Source organism: Oryzias latipes, chromosome 21 (genome assembly GCF_053564925.1).
Source record: "Oryzias latipes strain Hd-rR chromosome 21, Olatipes_Hd-rR_3.1".
NCBI lineage: Eukaryota > Metazoa > Chordata > Actinopteri > Beloniformes > Adrianichthyidae > Oryzias > Oryzias latipes.
In genome coordinates, this window is record NC_136257.1 from 27,573,601 (window position 1) to 27,589,826 (window position 16,226).

At 41.2% G+C, this 16,226-nt stretch overlaps 1 protein-coding gene across 2 annotated transcripts; it reads right to left on the bottom strand.

Annotated features, from left to right (window-relative positions):
• Positions 1 to 1,599: 1,599 nt before the first annotated feature.
• gja5a (gap junction protein, alpha 5a) lies at positions 1,600 to 14,158 on the bottom strand. Of its 2 annotated transcripts, none has more exons than XM_011489875.4 (2): positions 13,686 to 14,158; positions 1,600 to 5,072 (listed from the first exon to the last, which is right to left on the bottom strand). In XM_011489875.4, exon 2 carries the CDS (start codon positions 5,045 to 5,047, stop codon positions 3,932 to 3,934), a length of 1,116 nt encoding a protein of 371 aa, XP_011488177.1. In that variant the 5' UTR covers positions 5,048 to 5,072; positions 13,686 to 14,158; the 3' UTR covers positions 1,600 to 3,931. The 2 variants fall into 2 exon arrangements, with proteins under 2 accessions (XP_011488177.1, XP_078795909.1); XM_078939783.1 differs by lacking the exon at positions 13,686 to 14,158 and adding an exon at positions 5,378 to 5,484.
• Positions 14,159 to 16,226: the final 2,068 nt, after the last annotated feature.

Sequence of the window (16,226 nt, forward strand, 5' to 3'; positions counted from 1 at the left end):
CCTGGTCGGAGAACATCGCATCACTGGTTGGGAAATCACAGCAGCGTCTCCACTTCCTCCCCTGAAGTCCTTCCCCCCCATCACGCACACTTTCTACAGAGGCGCCGTGGAGAGCATCCTCACCAGCTGCATCACGGTGTGGTATGGCGCCTGCAACGCGTCCTGCCGGAAGTCCCTCCAACGCATCGTGAGGGCATCTGAGAGGATCGTCGGTGCCCCCCTTCCCTCCCTCCAGGACATCTACAACACCCACCTCACCCGGAAAGCCCTCTGCATTGCAGATGACCCCACCCATCCATCCATCCCACAGCTCCTTCAGTCTGCTGCCATCCGGGAGGAGACTACGCAGTCTTCAGGCCAGGACCAGCAGACTAAGAGGCTGTCAGGAAGCTGAACTCTCTCCCAGCCCTGCCTCCACTCCCCCCTTTTTGCCCCGTTGCCCTCCTGCTCTGCTGATCCCTGACATACTCACGTCACCTACCTCACCAGCACTAACTGCACCTTCCACCAGTCCTCCAGTGCTGTAAAATATTTTAGTTAAACAAGTAACTATACTTCAGTTACTTTATTCTCTCCTCTCATTTTTACATTATTTTTTCTACTATTTATTGCCTCAACTATTTATAGTTTGTTTTATAGTTGTCTCCCCGTTTAAAACTGAAGCTGAAGAGAAAACGGAATTTCAATTTCTATGTATGTGTAAACATTGTAGATTTTGACAATAAAGTTACTTTGACTTTGACTTTGAAGAACTCTGAATATTTCAGGATACCAAAACGTTTTGGACAATTCCATGCTCCCAACCTTGTGGGAACAGTTTGGAGCGGGCCTCTTCCTCTTCCAACATGACTGTGACACAGAGCAAGATCCATAAAGACATGGATAACAGAGCCTGGTGTGGATGAGCGTGACTGGGCCTGCACCCCATTGAACACCTTTGGGATGAATTAAAGCGGAGAGCCAGGCCTTCTCCACCAACATCAGTCTGTGACATCACCAATGTGCTTTTGGACGGTCAAAAATTCTTATAAACACACTTCTCCAACATCAATATTGGACTCTGAGTTAAGAATGGGACGGCACTTCAGTTCATATGTGAGTCAAGGCAAGTAAGTGAATACTTTTGGTAATATATTTTAAATCTGTTCAGTGAGACACAACCACATTTTCTTCTTTTTCAATGAAAATGAGCTCTATCAGATGTCAGAGATAAAGACATTTTGTCTTGGTTTAGTGTTAAGGCCTGTTTAATCAGATCAAATGTTAATACCTTTTATCTACAAAGTTGATCTATTTTTCAATCAGACCACAATAATATCCTCCCTTAAAGCTTATTAAATGGAAATTGGAAGATTGGAAATCAAGCAGATCTGAAAACGTGATGTCAGAGCATTCAAAACAGATTTTCACACATAAATATGAGTAAACTTTAAATAATATGATATCCCTTCAGAGCTGTTTTCAGCATACAGTCACCTGAAGTTTCTGGAAGGATCTGAACATGCAAGCTGAAGTCCTCAAATCCAAGAATCCGGGAACTGGAGACCATTTTCCACCAGGAATGGGATGAATTCCTCAGAGGCAAAGTTATGCTTCATATGTTATTTATGAGACGTGTGAACGTGTAATGAAGGCAGTAAATACATATCATATCGATAAAATATAAATGAATCAAACATTCAGGTCCAATTTAAAGCAAACTATTTTCATTATTTTTCAATTTTTGCTCAACTGTTGGATTGTTGGATGCAACTGTGATTTTGAGTGGTCTTTCTATTCCCATCCAACTGTACTGATTTGCTTTTAAAAAAAGGAATCTGGGCAAGAGAACCTTTCAGAGTTTCCAGTTTGTGAAAGCTCAAGCTGGAAACCAGCAGCTCTCAGCCTCCTGGCAGAAACACCAGACTGTCTTTGTTTGTGTAAACATTCACGATCTGGAGCTTTCAGGCCCAGCCTGGTCAAAAGAAGATGAACACATTTACATCTTCAGCTTCTACTGCATTTTTAAATCAATTATTTTTTTTTTTTATTAAACCTGTTGGTCATTATTTGTAATTTTTTCAAGCAGCAAAATATTAGAAAAATTAAGGACAAAAATCCCGTGTGTGCATTAGATGGTTTATTGTTTTGCTGTGGATTATTGACATTTATTGCATGTAAATGGATGAGCAAAAGAACCAAAAAACTGCTCTGTTTGTGACACTTTAAAGCTTCACTTGTGCTCTTTTCATTTTGCAATGAATCTGCAAATGTTAGGAACTGCACACGAAACACAAACACAAGCTGAATATATTTACACAATCTCAGAGGTTGAGCGAATGTGAAGACATTACCGCCATCTAGTGGAGAAATAGCGCATTATCTTTTCCCCCAGCAGGACCCAAGCCGTTTTCCTTTGACTGCTTCAAAAACAAAAACAGATGATGTTTCCTCATGAGTGATAAATGCATTTTAATACACTGCATGTTTTTATTTTCAAGTTGCATTTTAGGACTTTCAAGTATAGTGCAGTCGGATTAAAATAAGAAGTAACCAAAGACATTAATGTCAATGAGCAATAAATTCTTTTTAGCATTTGATAAGGCACCGTTGACCGCAAATAGGAAGAATTCATCACAGTTTGACATAGCAGTTTCATTTTTGAGCTTATCACACATTCTGTGGTTTTGGAGGTTTGAAAAAAAGTCTTACACAATCACCCTTTTCCTTATTTTCAGTATAAAATGTGCAATAGTTCGACGTCTTACCCTGTTGTCCTTATTCTGTTTTATTTATTTATTCATTTTTTTGCAGGTTTGCCTTTTTAAAACTAAAAGCCTCTAAGAGCGGTCACACATAAACTTCAAAAAGTTCCTTTTACATGTCTCACTGCTCCTTTACATGATCATTTAAGCTATTAACACACCATGTGATGCATTTCTGCTCGTTTTGGGGGCAAAGGGCAGTTGAACGTAGACCAGCCCTCCGCCTTCTTCTGGGGCTGCAGAGACAACTAGTTGGTGCGGATCAGGTGGAGCTTGTGAAGCAGGAAAAACCCTCATGTACCGTACTTGACTTCGCCAGAACAATGGTCACAAATACCGCTGAATAGACTGCATGATTGTCACATATGGTGTCAGAAGTGGGGTAAAATGGCCAGCTGTGGGCCTGGAAAGCGAAGAAGCGGACTTTGTTCCAGGAAGAAATTGGTGGAACTGCTACTGCTTTTGTCCAGGGTGTAACCTCAGAATCCACTCAACTCGTCGTCTTCATCGCTGGAGGGAGTGGGACGCCCAAAGCCCCACACTCGTCTCATAAGGTGGGGCAGGTGGGGAGCTTCAGACCATGATAAAACTTTCTAAAGGCACAGGAGCCAAGAGAGGATGGAGGTCTGCAGAAACATCTGAGGATGTCCCATCAACCCTAAACGGGACGCACCGACAATGTCCCAGCAAGCGGGGATGATCACTCCAAGCCAAATGAGTGCTGGCAGTGTCAAAAGACTGCTACCTACCCCAGCCTCAAAAGCTACCCCAAAAGGTCCAGCCATTACCCCAGTCTTCAGACAATGACAAGAGGTTTAGCCAGACGGAAGATTTCACTCTGAGCCCCAAAATTCTGTCTTTTCAAGTGGACAAGAACATTGAGAACCATTGAGAGCCATTGAGAGCCAGTAAACTCTTAAGAAAGGCCTACACAGCTATGGATGAGGACAAAGCAGACCTTAAAGCTTCTCTGTTGGAAAAGTCTGACCTGTCTGTGCCACGATTATCAGTCAAATGCTGGCTTTTTGTTAGCTGGCAGTAGAATACCGACTCAGACTTGCTTTATTCTTCAGTGGAAAGCATCACTTGGTCAGTCTCAGTCTGTGCAGCATTAGTCAGCTTCAGTCTTCCCTCTCCTTGTTCTGTGTCTTTAAAAGTCGAGTCCACAAAGCTGCTAACCACTGAATCTATACGGCCAGGTCATCCTGGCGAGCCCGACTGCTGGTTCTGCTGCTCCTGCTCAGGCGCCGCTTGTCCTTCACGTAGCCCGCCTGCAGCAGAGACACCGGCGAGCATCTGTTGGGCAGCTCTGCCTCTCCCTGCTCGTATCTTATCCTCAAAAAGTCCATTCTGTCCTGCTGGTTGTCACAGCCGTGGTTCTGCTCGGTGGCCAGGTTGACCGAGTTCTGCTGCAGCGCCACCCTGGTGTTAAAGGGAGGAGAGAGCATGGACGGCATGGGGTTCATGGAGCCTGAGGCGGACCGGCACTGGGCGAAGTCTGGAGGCGGAGTGCAGGGCGCAGACTCCATGGGTGCCGACACGGCCACGGTCACAGCTCTGCGGTTGGTCCTGCGCACACACCCCTTCATGCTCCTCCAGCCCAGGTGGTAGAGCTCCAACACAGAGAGCAGGAGAGACACTCCGGCCACCACCAGCATGAAGACGATGAAGACGTTCTTCTCTGTGGGCCGGGACATGTAGCAATTGACGGGATTGGGGCAGGGCCAGGTCTTGCAGAGATACAGCGCCTTGAGGAACACCCCGTACATGAGGTACTGAACTACAGTGAAGGTCACCTCCATCACTGTCCGGAGCAGGATGCTCAGCATGTAAGTCTGGAGCAGCGCTCCCTTTAGACGAACCCGACCCATCCGATCAGAGGTGAGCTCCTTTCCGCTCTCCTTCTGCTGGTAGTACTCCTTCTCCTCCTGAGAGTCTCTCCCACCCTCTCCTTTAGCCTCCCTCTCCTCCTGCTCCTTCCTCCTCTGCTTCTCCTCCCTGCGGACCGTGTGCAGGGCATGTCCCACGTAGATGAGGGACGGCGTGGAGACGAACACGATCTGCAGCACCCAGTAGCGGATGTGGGCGATGGGGAAGGCGCTGTCGTAGCACACGTTGGTGCAGCCGGGTTGCTGCGTGTCGCAGAGGAAGTCGCTCTGCTCATCCCCCCAGGAAGACTCCGCCGCCGTTCCCAACACCAGGATGCGAAAGATGAAGAGGATGGTGAGCCAGACCTTCCCCACCGAGGTTGAGTGTTCCTGGACTTCCTCTAGGAAATTCCCCAGGAGACTCCAGTCCCCCATCCCTGTTGCGGGTCCAAACGTAGACCTGAGAAGGGAGGATGGAGAGCAGAGAGATCCATCCGAGGATAGAAAGAGCAGGACGAGAAAGAGAAACAGTCAGTGATGGACAGCTGCAGATTCTCTGCGTTCCTGTTGCATGTGGTAAACCTGCTGTGTGAAATCACAAGCACAAATTCAGATCCCGAATTGCTTGAAAACCAGAAACCGATGCAAGAAAGATCTGATTTTCTCATGAGAAATAGGACCAAGAAAATGGTGAGAAGATTCGTTTTTAAAAGTAAATACAATTAAGGCCCCCACTCTCGCTGCCCCCCATCATCTCCTTTATACCTGCCCTCAACGGCTGAGCGGCTGCGCCAGGCCCTTCACTCTCCATCTCTACCTCTTCCAGTCCAGTCAGAGCTGCACGTGTCAAATTCATGAACATTTTTTTCAAAATGGTGGCTTTTCTGTTGGTTTAATCTCCATAGCAACCATTTTGGTTTTTGGTTGTCTGGGGGGGACGTACAGGTCTGCCATTTCTATAAAAATCTGCCAAAGTAATCTTTTGGAACTCCTTGGCAATGTTTTTTTGTTAGCCACGCCCATGTTCCTAGTCATATCATATGTCGTTCCTATGTCATATCATATGTTTTATCGTCTAGTTCAGATTGAGCAAAGGATTCATGTGTTACATTTTCACAATATTCTAGAAACAAATGTGGGAGCACTAAAGGAACGCCACTTTTGCGAGCTCGCCATGCTAACGCCACGCAAAATCTACAATTTGTAAATCCATCATATCCCCCCCCCCCCCCCCCCCCCCAAGTGGCTTCCCATTGATGTTTGAGGAGTTAGAAGGTGAAAGGTTAAAATCTTTAGGAGTTTAAATTTCTAGCTATACGAAAAGTCAAATCATATTGGAAAATTTAAGATGGTAGGCTGTTCCAGAGGTCAAAGGTCAACAAAACTTCAGTTGTAGTTATGGACTTGTCCTGGTGGTATGTGTGTAAAATCTTTTGTAAATTGCTGGAACAAAAGTTTATTTTCCCATATCCTGGGAAAATATGAAAATCTCTAAATTGCCACAAAACTGTGGAGGCCAAGCAGTAGGTCCTGTGGCCATCCCATAATAATTTAAAAACCTCCTTTGGATATTCCCAACACATGTTTGATTTTTAGTTTTTTTTGTTTTGTTTTTCGAGCGCCTTGAGAGATTTTGACCCAAATTGTTAAAAATGGTTTCTCCCACTGTGATGTCATAATTTTTGGGAAGGGGGGGGGGTCTTTCTTGATGCCCGGAATTTATTTTCACCAGAGACTAGGAGCATTTACATGTTTTTGAAACTTACAGAAACGCATCATTCATTTTCACGTCCTCTTGGGAAAACTCAAAACTTCCAAAGCATCTCCAACATTTTTGGGATTCACCAACCGGATCTTCTCATTCCCAGAGTTCCTCTCTTCCCCTCAAGTGTCAGTTCTGTCCGATCCCAAACATGGGAATGACAGTCTCCGCTGAGAATGACCCTATAAGGCAGCTCGCCAGACACCTTTATGGGCGCCATAAATGACCCTCATCATCACGGCAGTTAGGAAACCTGCTGGTGCTGTTTGGGGGTGGGGGTGGGGGGGATCTTATTTGCTGCAGAGACTTTCAGCTTCCAGCAGCTGGGATGCAAAGGACATGTAAAGAGGAAAAGTTCTGAAGCTGCTAATAGGAAAGATTTGAGAATGTATACATTTGTGAAAAGCACTGATGGTGCTCAAAGTAGGAATATTATATACAACATGAGCTCCATGGTTACGGTTGTAGTAAAAAAAAAAAACAGGAGCAGTACTTTTAACCACATCTGACTAAATTAACTTACCACAGAAAGGCAAAACTTTACTTTGAAAAGTTTACATGACTCCACCTTGTTCTTTTGGTCCTCATGACCACGACTTTGTCTCCTGTCTGCTCGCCCCCTTTTTATTTACTTAAAAAAAAAAAAAACATCCCAAAGACAAAATCTGAACAACAAAGTCTATCACCATCAGGGATGATTTATTACACTAAATGTGAAAACTTGTCTGGCTTGTTTTTGATTGATTTGGTTTATTTTAAGCTATTTTCAGCAATAAAAACAAAGGAGAAGGACAATAAAGATAAAAATGAACTGATATTTCACATCAAAATGATACATTCAGTGGACACATTGAATCGACCGAATATTACTTTTGTCAAATAGAGTTTAAAAATCGAGCGGGAATAGGCAAACTTATACAATCCCACTTTAGTAATGTTTCTTTTTTCCGTTATTTAATTATGTTTTTGAGTAACTTTGCGTGCAAATGTCCAGAATAAGAAGATGCATTTAAGAAAAGTCCCCAGGATGGAAACGGCAACTTTCAAACTACTTTTAAATATGTTTTGTTGTTTTTTTAAATATAAGAAACTATGTTTGATGGCTATACAAATTATATAAATCTGAATGACACCATCAGAATCTACAGTGGGGCAAACGAGCATTTTTGAATCACAGATTCTGCAAGTTCAAAGGATAAGAGAGGCCTGTAATGTTCATCATAGAAGCAATTCAACTGTAAGAGGCAGAAGGTGAAAAGGTGAAAAGAATCCAGGAAATCACATTATCTGATTTTTAAAGAGTGATGATCAAGAGGTGGCGTAGGAGAAGGTCATGTGGTCAGATCAAACCGGAATGGAACTCTTTGGTGTAAATACCATTTGGTGGAGTAAGAACACTGAGTTACATCCCAAGAACATCATACTGAATGGGAAGCATGGGGGCGGAAGTATCATGCTTTGGAGCTGCTTTTCTGCAAAGGGAAGAGGACGACTGATTCGTATGGCGGTAAAGATGGATGGGACTATGTTGTCGGCATCTGTCAGTGACAACATTGAGGATGAAACATGGTGGGATCTCCCGGCACGACAATGTTTCCAAACGTATCGCCCGAGCAACAGAGGCGTGTCTACATTTAAAAATGCCTTTCATGGTTCTGGAGTGGCTGAGCCAGTCTGTGGACCTTCATCCAAGCCAGAATCCCTGCAAGTAGCCAGAATCAAACATTGGACTGGAACGATGGCTTGATCATTTTTTGCTGCCATTGTGTTTGTGTGTGTTGTCGGCTGTGATGCACTCTGTTGTTTTTATGTTAATTAAACCTACCATAGTCCAGTTATTCCATTTTGAACGATTTTATATTGGTATAGGTCATTTTGAGTAACATGTCAGACAGAATGATCTCGTTGGATCGCAGGAATATAAATTGATTTACCAACCAACAGTTAAAGCCCTATTAAGAATGAAACTGGAATAAACAAACCAAAGTTACATTAGTATAAACAACAGAATTATCTAGGTGGTGAGAAACTTTTCTTCAGGCAGACTGAGGAGACGTCGCGGCCTCTGACTCCTGTCATGCAGCCCGTTTCTGCTCTCAGAGGAAACAATTTCAAACAATATGATTTCCGGAGGGCAAAAGGAACAACGGATTCAAAGAGGCGGGGCAGATAAGGGCAGAGGTGAGAGTCGGCCTCCTGCAATAAAAGACTTTATACGATCCATCAAACTTGTGCTTCTGGTGATAATCAAGGATTTAGTGTGATGGACTGATTCCCTGTTGAGCGGCCCTCCCTGTCTGCACACCGTCATGAGTGTCGGGCTTGTTTATAATCTTAGTGGTGGGGGTCATAGGAGGTAATGGACAGCCGAGTTGTCAGGTGTTCTGAGAGAGAATGGCATAAATGGGACATTTGGCCCCTCTGAGTGACTCTATGTAAGGATGGATGTGTGCATGTGTGTGTGTTCTGCAGTGAGTGTGGGAAAGCATTGTCACTTTGTTGAATCCCAGCAGGCTGACGGTGGTTCCTGTGACTCACTGAAGACACAACAGGAGGAAAATGTGGTTTTCCTCTTTGTATTTTTTTGTTTTTGGGTCGGTACCACAACTCCCTCCGTCTGGGGAACGCTGACCATTTTTATGGATTATAAATTCACAATTTAACACGATTTGATTGGATCTTGATTTATTTATAAAAACTAAATTTTTTTGGAAAATTACTTTTAACAAATAAAATTATGAAGTTTCACAATAAAACTAAATAAAACAGTTTTTGTCCAGGAAACAAATAAAAGAAACTACTTAACAGTAAAAATGATCAATAGATTTGATCAAATCAAATCAATCTTTATTTATATTGCACTTATCCTGCGTAACACAAAGTGCTGTACACCAAAATCATGAATCTTTGAAGTGCAGAACGATTTAAATATGTTTGTCCCTATTTAAACTCAATGAACAATTTCCACCTGGTTATTTAATTAAATGGATAAAACAACTAGTTAGTTTCTGCTTAATTCAGTTATTTTTAGGTTGTTGACAAAATAACCTAGATGATTTAAATTGCCTGCATCTTTTTTTTACACACAACATATTTATCTCAAAAGCCAGCAGGAGGTTACGTATTGAGGCTCCATATTTGGGGTGTTCCTTCCATCATTAGTGAATGTTTAGACTATCATATGTGAGGAAAAAACAAACTCACTTTGTGCCGTGCATCCGGGACGATCATGCTTCAGAATGTCCATGAAAAACATCCTTGAATTGATTAAACATCAAATTATTTCCTGAAAAAGCCAGAAACTGAACAAGTTCTTCTCCATATTTTGCTTAATTAAGTCATATCTGTTATAGAAAGATATCAGAACAAAACATAAGGATGACATAAGACGCTCTCTGGCTTTGAATAGAAACAATTTGAATGATTATTAATGGCTATTTTTTGTTTTGGTTGATTTGTATCAGATAGTTTATATTTCTCTGTTGTGTTTCTACATTTATACCATGTCAGAAAGAAAAATGATGGTTAAATGTTTAAATTCCTGGTTTATTGTTCTTTCTTTTTATAATTTAATTTGGATTCTACACTAATGTTGTCATGTTCACACTTAGTAAAACGGGAAAAAAGATGAAGGCTCATTAAAGTCATGGTGATTGAAAACTTGGTTTTCCTGGATTTTAAGTCCAGCGGGAGGCTCTTATTGGACACACCGTGCACTTTATTTTGAAAGGAACTTGTGTTTGCTGCTGTAAAATGTCAAAGAAGTTCAAATGACCACATACGCAAAAATATAGCACTATTGTCATTAAATATTTAAAGGGTATGTTTTGTAAATTAATTACTTACTGAACACAAAAAAGTGAACTTTTCTAAATGGTGTAGTGGGAATTTACGGCTCTTGTGGGGTTTTGGTTAATTTGGTCTTTTAGCGATGAAGGTTGCAGACCCCTGAGCTACTTGATTGCACTTTAAGGGGGCCTTGACGACTATTTCTAAAATACAATAGTTTAAAATTTACCCAAAAAATGTACGTTACGACACATTTACCTTAACCCTTATGTGTTGTTCGGGTCTGTGGGACCCGTTTTCATTTTTTATCAAAAGAAAAATGATACAATTAATTAATTTTTCAAACTCAGACTCACTGGCCTTGGCTCATTTTCTGTGAAGAACAGATATCAGAATACATTTTTAATGACCACACACCGTCTACCCCCCCAACACATTTCTATTACATATAAGATGTTCGGGTCCACTGGACCCAGGGCTAATAGAAGTGTGGAAATTGATGTTTTATGTACCTACACTCTGTCCTCCACCTGTCTGGGCCTGCTGTGTGTGTGTGGGTGTGTGTGTAGGTGTGTGTGTGTGTGACCAGTGAGAAAGAGAGAGAGAGAGAGTGACAGAGAGAGAAAGTTTCACTGTAAATGTGAGTTCTGTTTCTGCACCTGCGGTTCCCGCACAAGGTTGCAACATTGTTAGAATAATTCAAGCATCAACTCTGTTTGCTCTCGTTCTCCCGCACATTTGACCATTTGACTTTCTTGCGGGAATCCTTAATATCTCGCTCTTTATCTGCTACAAATTGGAGGCGGGACACGTTAAAAATAGCTTTGCCAGTGTGGTTTCTTATCAAAACTGATCAAAATGGCCAAAAGACTTTCTGCGCAGAGGGCCTTGGAATTGATTTTAGAAGAGAGAGACGTTTTTGATGATGATGTAGAGGGAGAAAGGTGCTACATAAGTATAAGCAATTTACAATTTACCATTTAGATTGAGCATCAGCCAGTTCCAAAACGAAGCCATCAGCACCCAGCCACAGGACCAGGCCGTCAGCAGCCAGGACCATGTGTTGTACAGGCTAGTGGCTAGAAGGCCATGTGTTCAATGGGGCTGATGTGTTGTCTAGACTAATAGGTTTACTCTATGTGTTCAGCTTGTGTTGTGCAGCTGAATGGGTTCAGTTTCTGTGTTCAAATAAATAAAAGTCAGTAGTTTTGAAAACCCCTTGCTTCACTTGAAAATTTGTTTCCACTCATATCTTGATTTTAATTGATTTTCTTTATCACGTTTTAAATAATGAGTTATGAATGTGATCTAACAAAGGTAAAGGGCAAATATTAACCAAATATACTGATTGTAATTGGATGAGGTAAACATCTGTCGAGTATTTTAACATCAAAGTGTTTGATTGTGAGGCATTAAAAACCACAACATGCAACGGGTCCACCAGACCCACGAACACTGGCTGAGTAACAACAATATGAACACCACACAAGGGTTAAACAAACATTGCCTCCTCCTTGACTTCACTCTCTTCAGCAGTGTCTATTTACAATAAACTCTTTATATTAAGACTTCTTTTGTTATTTTACATTGTTAAATTGTTACATATGGCTGAAGGTGAACCGTCAATGTTTGCAGTTAAAGGATAAATAAGGCATGATTGTCACATAGCTGTTTCATCCTCTTTTTTTCAGCAAACAAAAACTTTATTATTAGACTTTTTTCATCCCAGGGTTTTATTGTTTTATTTAGCCAACTTTTAATAACCCTGCATTTATTTTCCGGTGTTTTATTATTGTTTTAATGACCTTTTTGTCTGTGTTATAGTTTACCTCGATGTAGAGGAGGGTGTTTGAAGAGCAGTTACTTTAAACACGGCTGCAGAACTACATGTGGTCCAGCTCACATTCCTCCTATAAGACTAGAAATGCCAACGATTTCTGTTTAGCTTTGTTGGTGCAGCGACTGTGTGACGCACAAAAACATGAACAATTCACGCTCATGTGAGTCACCTGTTGCCACGCTGTGCGGGGCAACGCTGCAGTCCGAGCTGCCATTAATCAGTCAGACCAGCAGAAGCCAGCGGGCCGATTCTCTGCCTGCTGCCTTACATGGTTGTCTGGCTCTTTATCTGTCCACAGAATTACACAGCCTAACAGCGCCGCTATGATCTATGGCTGAGCTGCTCATGAAATACACTGCAGCACTGACTCAACTGTTGGGTGTTTTTCAGTAGGAAATCTGGACAAACTTGTTGGCAGTTCTTAAGCGCTTCTGGAGTTTTTGGCACATTTCCCTCCACTTTAAATCTAGATTTAATCCAAGTGTTTGGTGTATGCTTGCATCCTTTGGAGAAGCTAGTAAAAAAATGGATAAAACATCACCTGTTGTTTCGCTTGTGATCATTTCTTCTGATAAAAATGTTTGGCATGACAGGAAATCTGCTGAATTCAGTTGAACAATAAAAAAGAGGTTTGAGATCCTAAATGATGTTTTTCAGTTTTGCCTAAAATCAAACAAACTTAGAAAACTATTGCTCTAATAATAGACATTTAATTGTATTAAAACTTTTAAAAACTGTTATTTGGGGATGTAAAAATAACATAATGAATGTTGATGAGATCAAATCAACTTGAATGTGTTAAACTTTGTATTTGTGCACAAAAATGCCCAATCAAATGTATAGATATAGATTCACACACATGTAAACATCCCACTGATCCATCATAGAATCAGTTTTAAGTGCTTATTCACAGAAACACAAGAGAAATATTGTATTTTTTATGCTTCCACAATGTTCTTTATTTAATATTTAACTTTAAATTTGTGTTAAATTAACAAATCTTAAACTAATGAATTTATAAATTTTTTAAACTCTTTTTTTTCTTATGATTTAAAATTGAGCACCAATTCTGAAAAACACTCATGAAGATTTGTCATTCTAGTGGCATAAATGTGTCATAGATGTTTTCATTTTGCACAAATTTGTACTCAAATAAACTTGACCTTTTTTTTTTTACTGTAATTTAAAATACAACCAAGTCAACCAACAAAGTTAGTTCTATTATTTCCTTTAGAGGTACGTAGGTCATTCAGTTGCTTTTTGAGATCATAAAGATTTTAGACAAATGTGTTTTTTTCTCCTGCTGTCATATTAAATCAAAAATGTAAAGATTTCTGCTGTAAGAGATCATTTTAGACTGATGTTTTGCTTTAACAAGTTTCATTTTGTGTTCTGCAGCATATCCCTTTTTAACTTTTAGTTTTGATGAATACTTTTGGTCTCAAATTTAGAAATAAGACTGACTCCTTGTTCTTGGTTTGACTGTTTGTATTCAGTTTTAAGGAAAAAAAAGACCAACTGAGGGAAAACCTCCTGACTGCTGACTTTTCTATGGAGGACTCTTAAACACCTCAGGCCTTCAACTCCACCATTTGTCCTCCCACACAGAAAGAATCATTGTGAACCTTCACTTTTAGGATTGTCCTGCTGCTGTCTTCATCTAAGTTGTGGATTTTTCTTACCTGTCTGCTGCCTGGAAGGTGGGTTCTGGTCAGATACCGGTCCTTTTCAGAGACGATCAGAATTCCTCAAGTTTCGGTGAAGTGTGGCAGGTGATGATGAAGAGTGAAAAACAACAATGGCTCCGTCTTAAGAACATTAGCAGGAGCTGGTTGGCATCTGAGCCTTGTCTGGTCCCGGCACGGAGCTATTTGTTCATCCAGGAGGGCACAGGAATAATAGCAGGGGCATCATGAGTGAGTTTTTTTCCCCCAACGGACCTCCCTTCTCTCTGTTCCTCCACCTCCATCACCTCCTCTTCCCCTCTATCCCCACTCCCCCTTTCTTCTCACATCCCTGGTGCTCTATTTTTTGCTGGGAAGCAATTCTCCTGTAGTGGGAGGGGAAGTGGAATTGTTTTCCGAGATCAATGGCAATTCCGCTTGGAGTAAACTTCCAGAGGGCTTCTGAGTGGCGGGATGTCCTTTAGGTTTCCAGCTGCATTCGAAGTTTGGTGTTAAAGCTGGGAAGCGTGATAACTTTGAAAAATACGAGCAAAAGATGACAGTAATTGTTGATTTAAGCTGTTTTCATTTCTATCCGCTTCTGTTCATCTCACTTCTCAAATTCCTGTTCTGGAAACTATATCCTGAAGTTTGGGGGTCCCGTTTCAGCTCGTTTTTTGTGTTTGTCATTCATTTGGACTCTCAGTCCAGGACTAAAGGTCCACAGTCTGGCTGCAGAGAGATGTCACATTAAATGACGGTTGTCTTTTGGCATTAATTCCTCCTTGCTCATGGCCATTGTGCATTCAGATGGATGTAATTATTTGGTTAGGGGAGGCACATGCACGTTATAAATAGAGGAAGAATTAGATATAAGCCTCATTTTTTTCCATCGTAGTATCTTCTTTTTTTGCAGTTTGTAAAACCTTGTTGTCTCTATGCAATATAAAATGCAAAAAACATGTAAAAAAATAAAAGATATTTATAAGCAGTTTACTGGGATACAACTTAAAGATCTGCCGAAGCTGTTTGGGAAGAGGATCTAGTCTCATTTTTACATCCCAATATTTCCTTTTTTTGCACTTTGCAAACAAACACTTATTTAGACAACTAGGTTTGTAGAATGCAAAAAGAAAGATTTACTTTAAATTTAAAGGAATACACCCCAAAACCCAAGAGTTTCTGTCTGCTTGGAAGATATGTTGAAGGTGGCTGGGAAAAAATTATTGACTCACTTTTGCACCCTGATATCTTCTTTTTTATGCACTTTCCAAACAACTGCTGGAACCTGGACAACCAGGTTTGCAAAGTGCAAAAAAATAAAATAACCCACTACATTTGCGGGGTTAAACCTTCAAACACACTGGATTTGATCTGAAAGATCTTTTGGGAAGAAGACCTTCCTCATTTTTGCATCCTATTATGCTGTGTTTTTTTTTCGCAGTTTGTGCAAAGTGCAGAAAGATTGCAGTAACTTTACAGGCCTAAACCTATAAACACATCAATGTCTACCTGAAAGATCTGTTGATGCTTTTTGGGAAGGAAATCTTAATGCTTTAATGCCTGTAGCATCATTTCTAACTCCAACTGAAACTGAAGATAACTAAGTCAGATTTGCATCTATGAGGGGTTTAGCTTCTGAGTTTTGACTTTATTCTAGTCAGAGCTTGACATCCTTTTTACTCCCTTCTCCTCTTCCTGTGAATTTCACAGCCTAATCAGAGATCTAAACATCTAGATTCCTCCTTTCAACCGCTGAACACGGAAAAGAGAAAATCCTTTCAAGGATAAAAATAGATTAGAAAAGCCAAATGAGAAAGGACCTTAGGACAAAATGGTTTGACCAGGAGCAACACAACTTTTGTCCTTAAAGACAGGCAGTGTGTATTTATAAATAAGTCCACTGCCTTACAGCAAAGTTTGTTTCCATGTGCATCATACTGATAGAATACAATAAACTCCTTCAGTGAAGGCGTTTTACTGATTTGTCACAATGAGGTTGGAAAACTGTGCGACAGGAAGATTAAGCGCAGCAGAGCGACACAACAACTGTGTGTATTTTTGTGGACGTCTGTGCACTTGGGGTATGTTCACTTGAGTGTCTGATGGAAAAAGTCCACACTGCCAGGATGCATTAATTTAACTCCCCCCAGAGGCCTGCCGGCCTGACCCCTGCCTGCCATTCTTCCTGTGACACAACCCCCCCCCCCCCTTTTATAAAAAAAACAAAACAATGAACGTTTGGTCCAAAAAGGGTCAAAACAACTTTTACAGTTTACAGTGATGATGTTTAACCCTTTGACTTACCAAAACTCTTTGCTCACGCCGTCAACGTGAATCATCTGACTCTAACACCGAGAAAAGCGGCTTTTCACATCGACTTTGCACCGACATGCAACACGTTTCTATCGTAAAGTGTTGCATATCGGTGCAAACCTGCTTGTCTCCGTGACCGAATCAGCTGATTTATGTTGATTGCATAAGCAATTCATTACTGCAGTGTAAGCTATCAGCACAAGGCTGCTTTTCCCTGCTTTAAAATCCGCTGGAATGACGTCA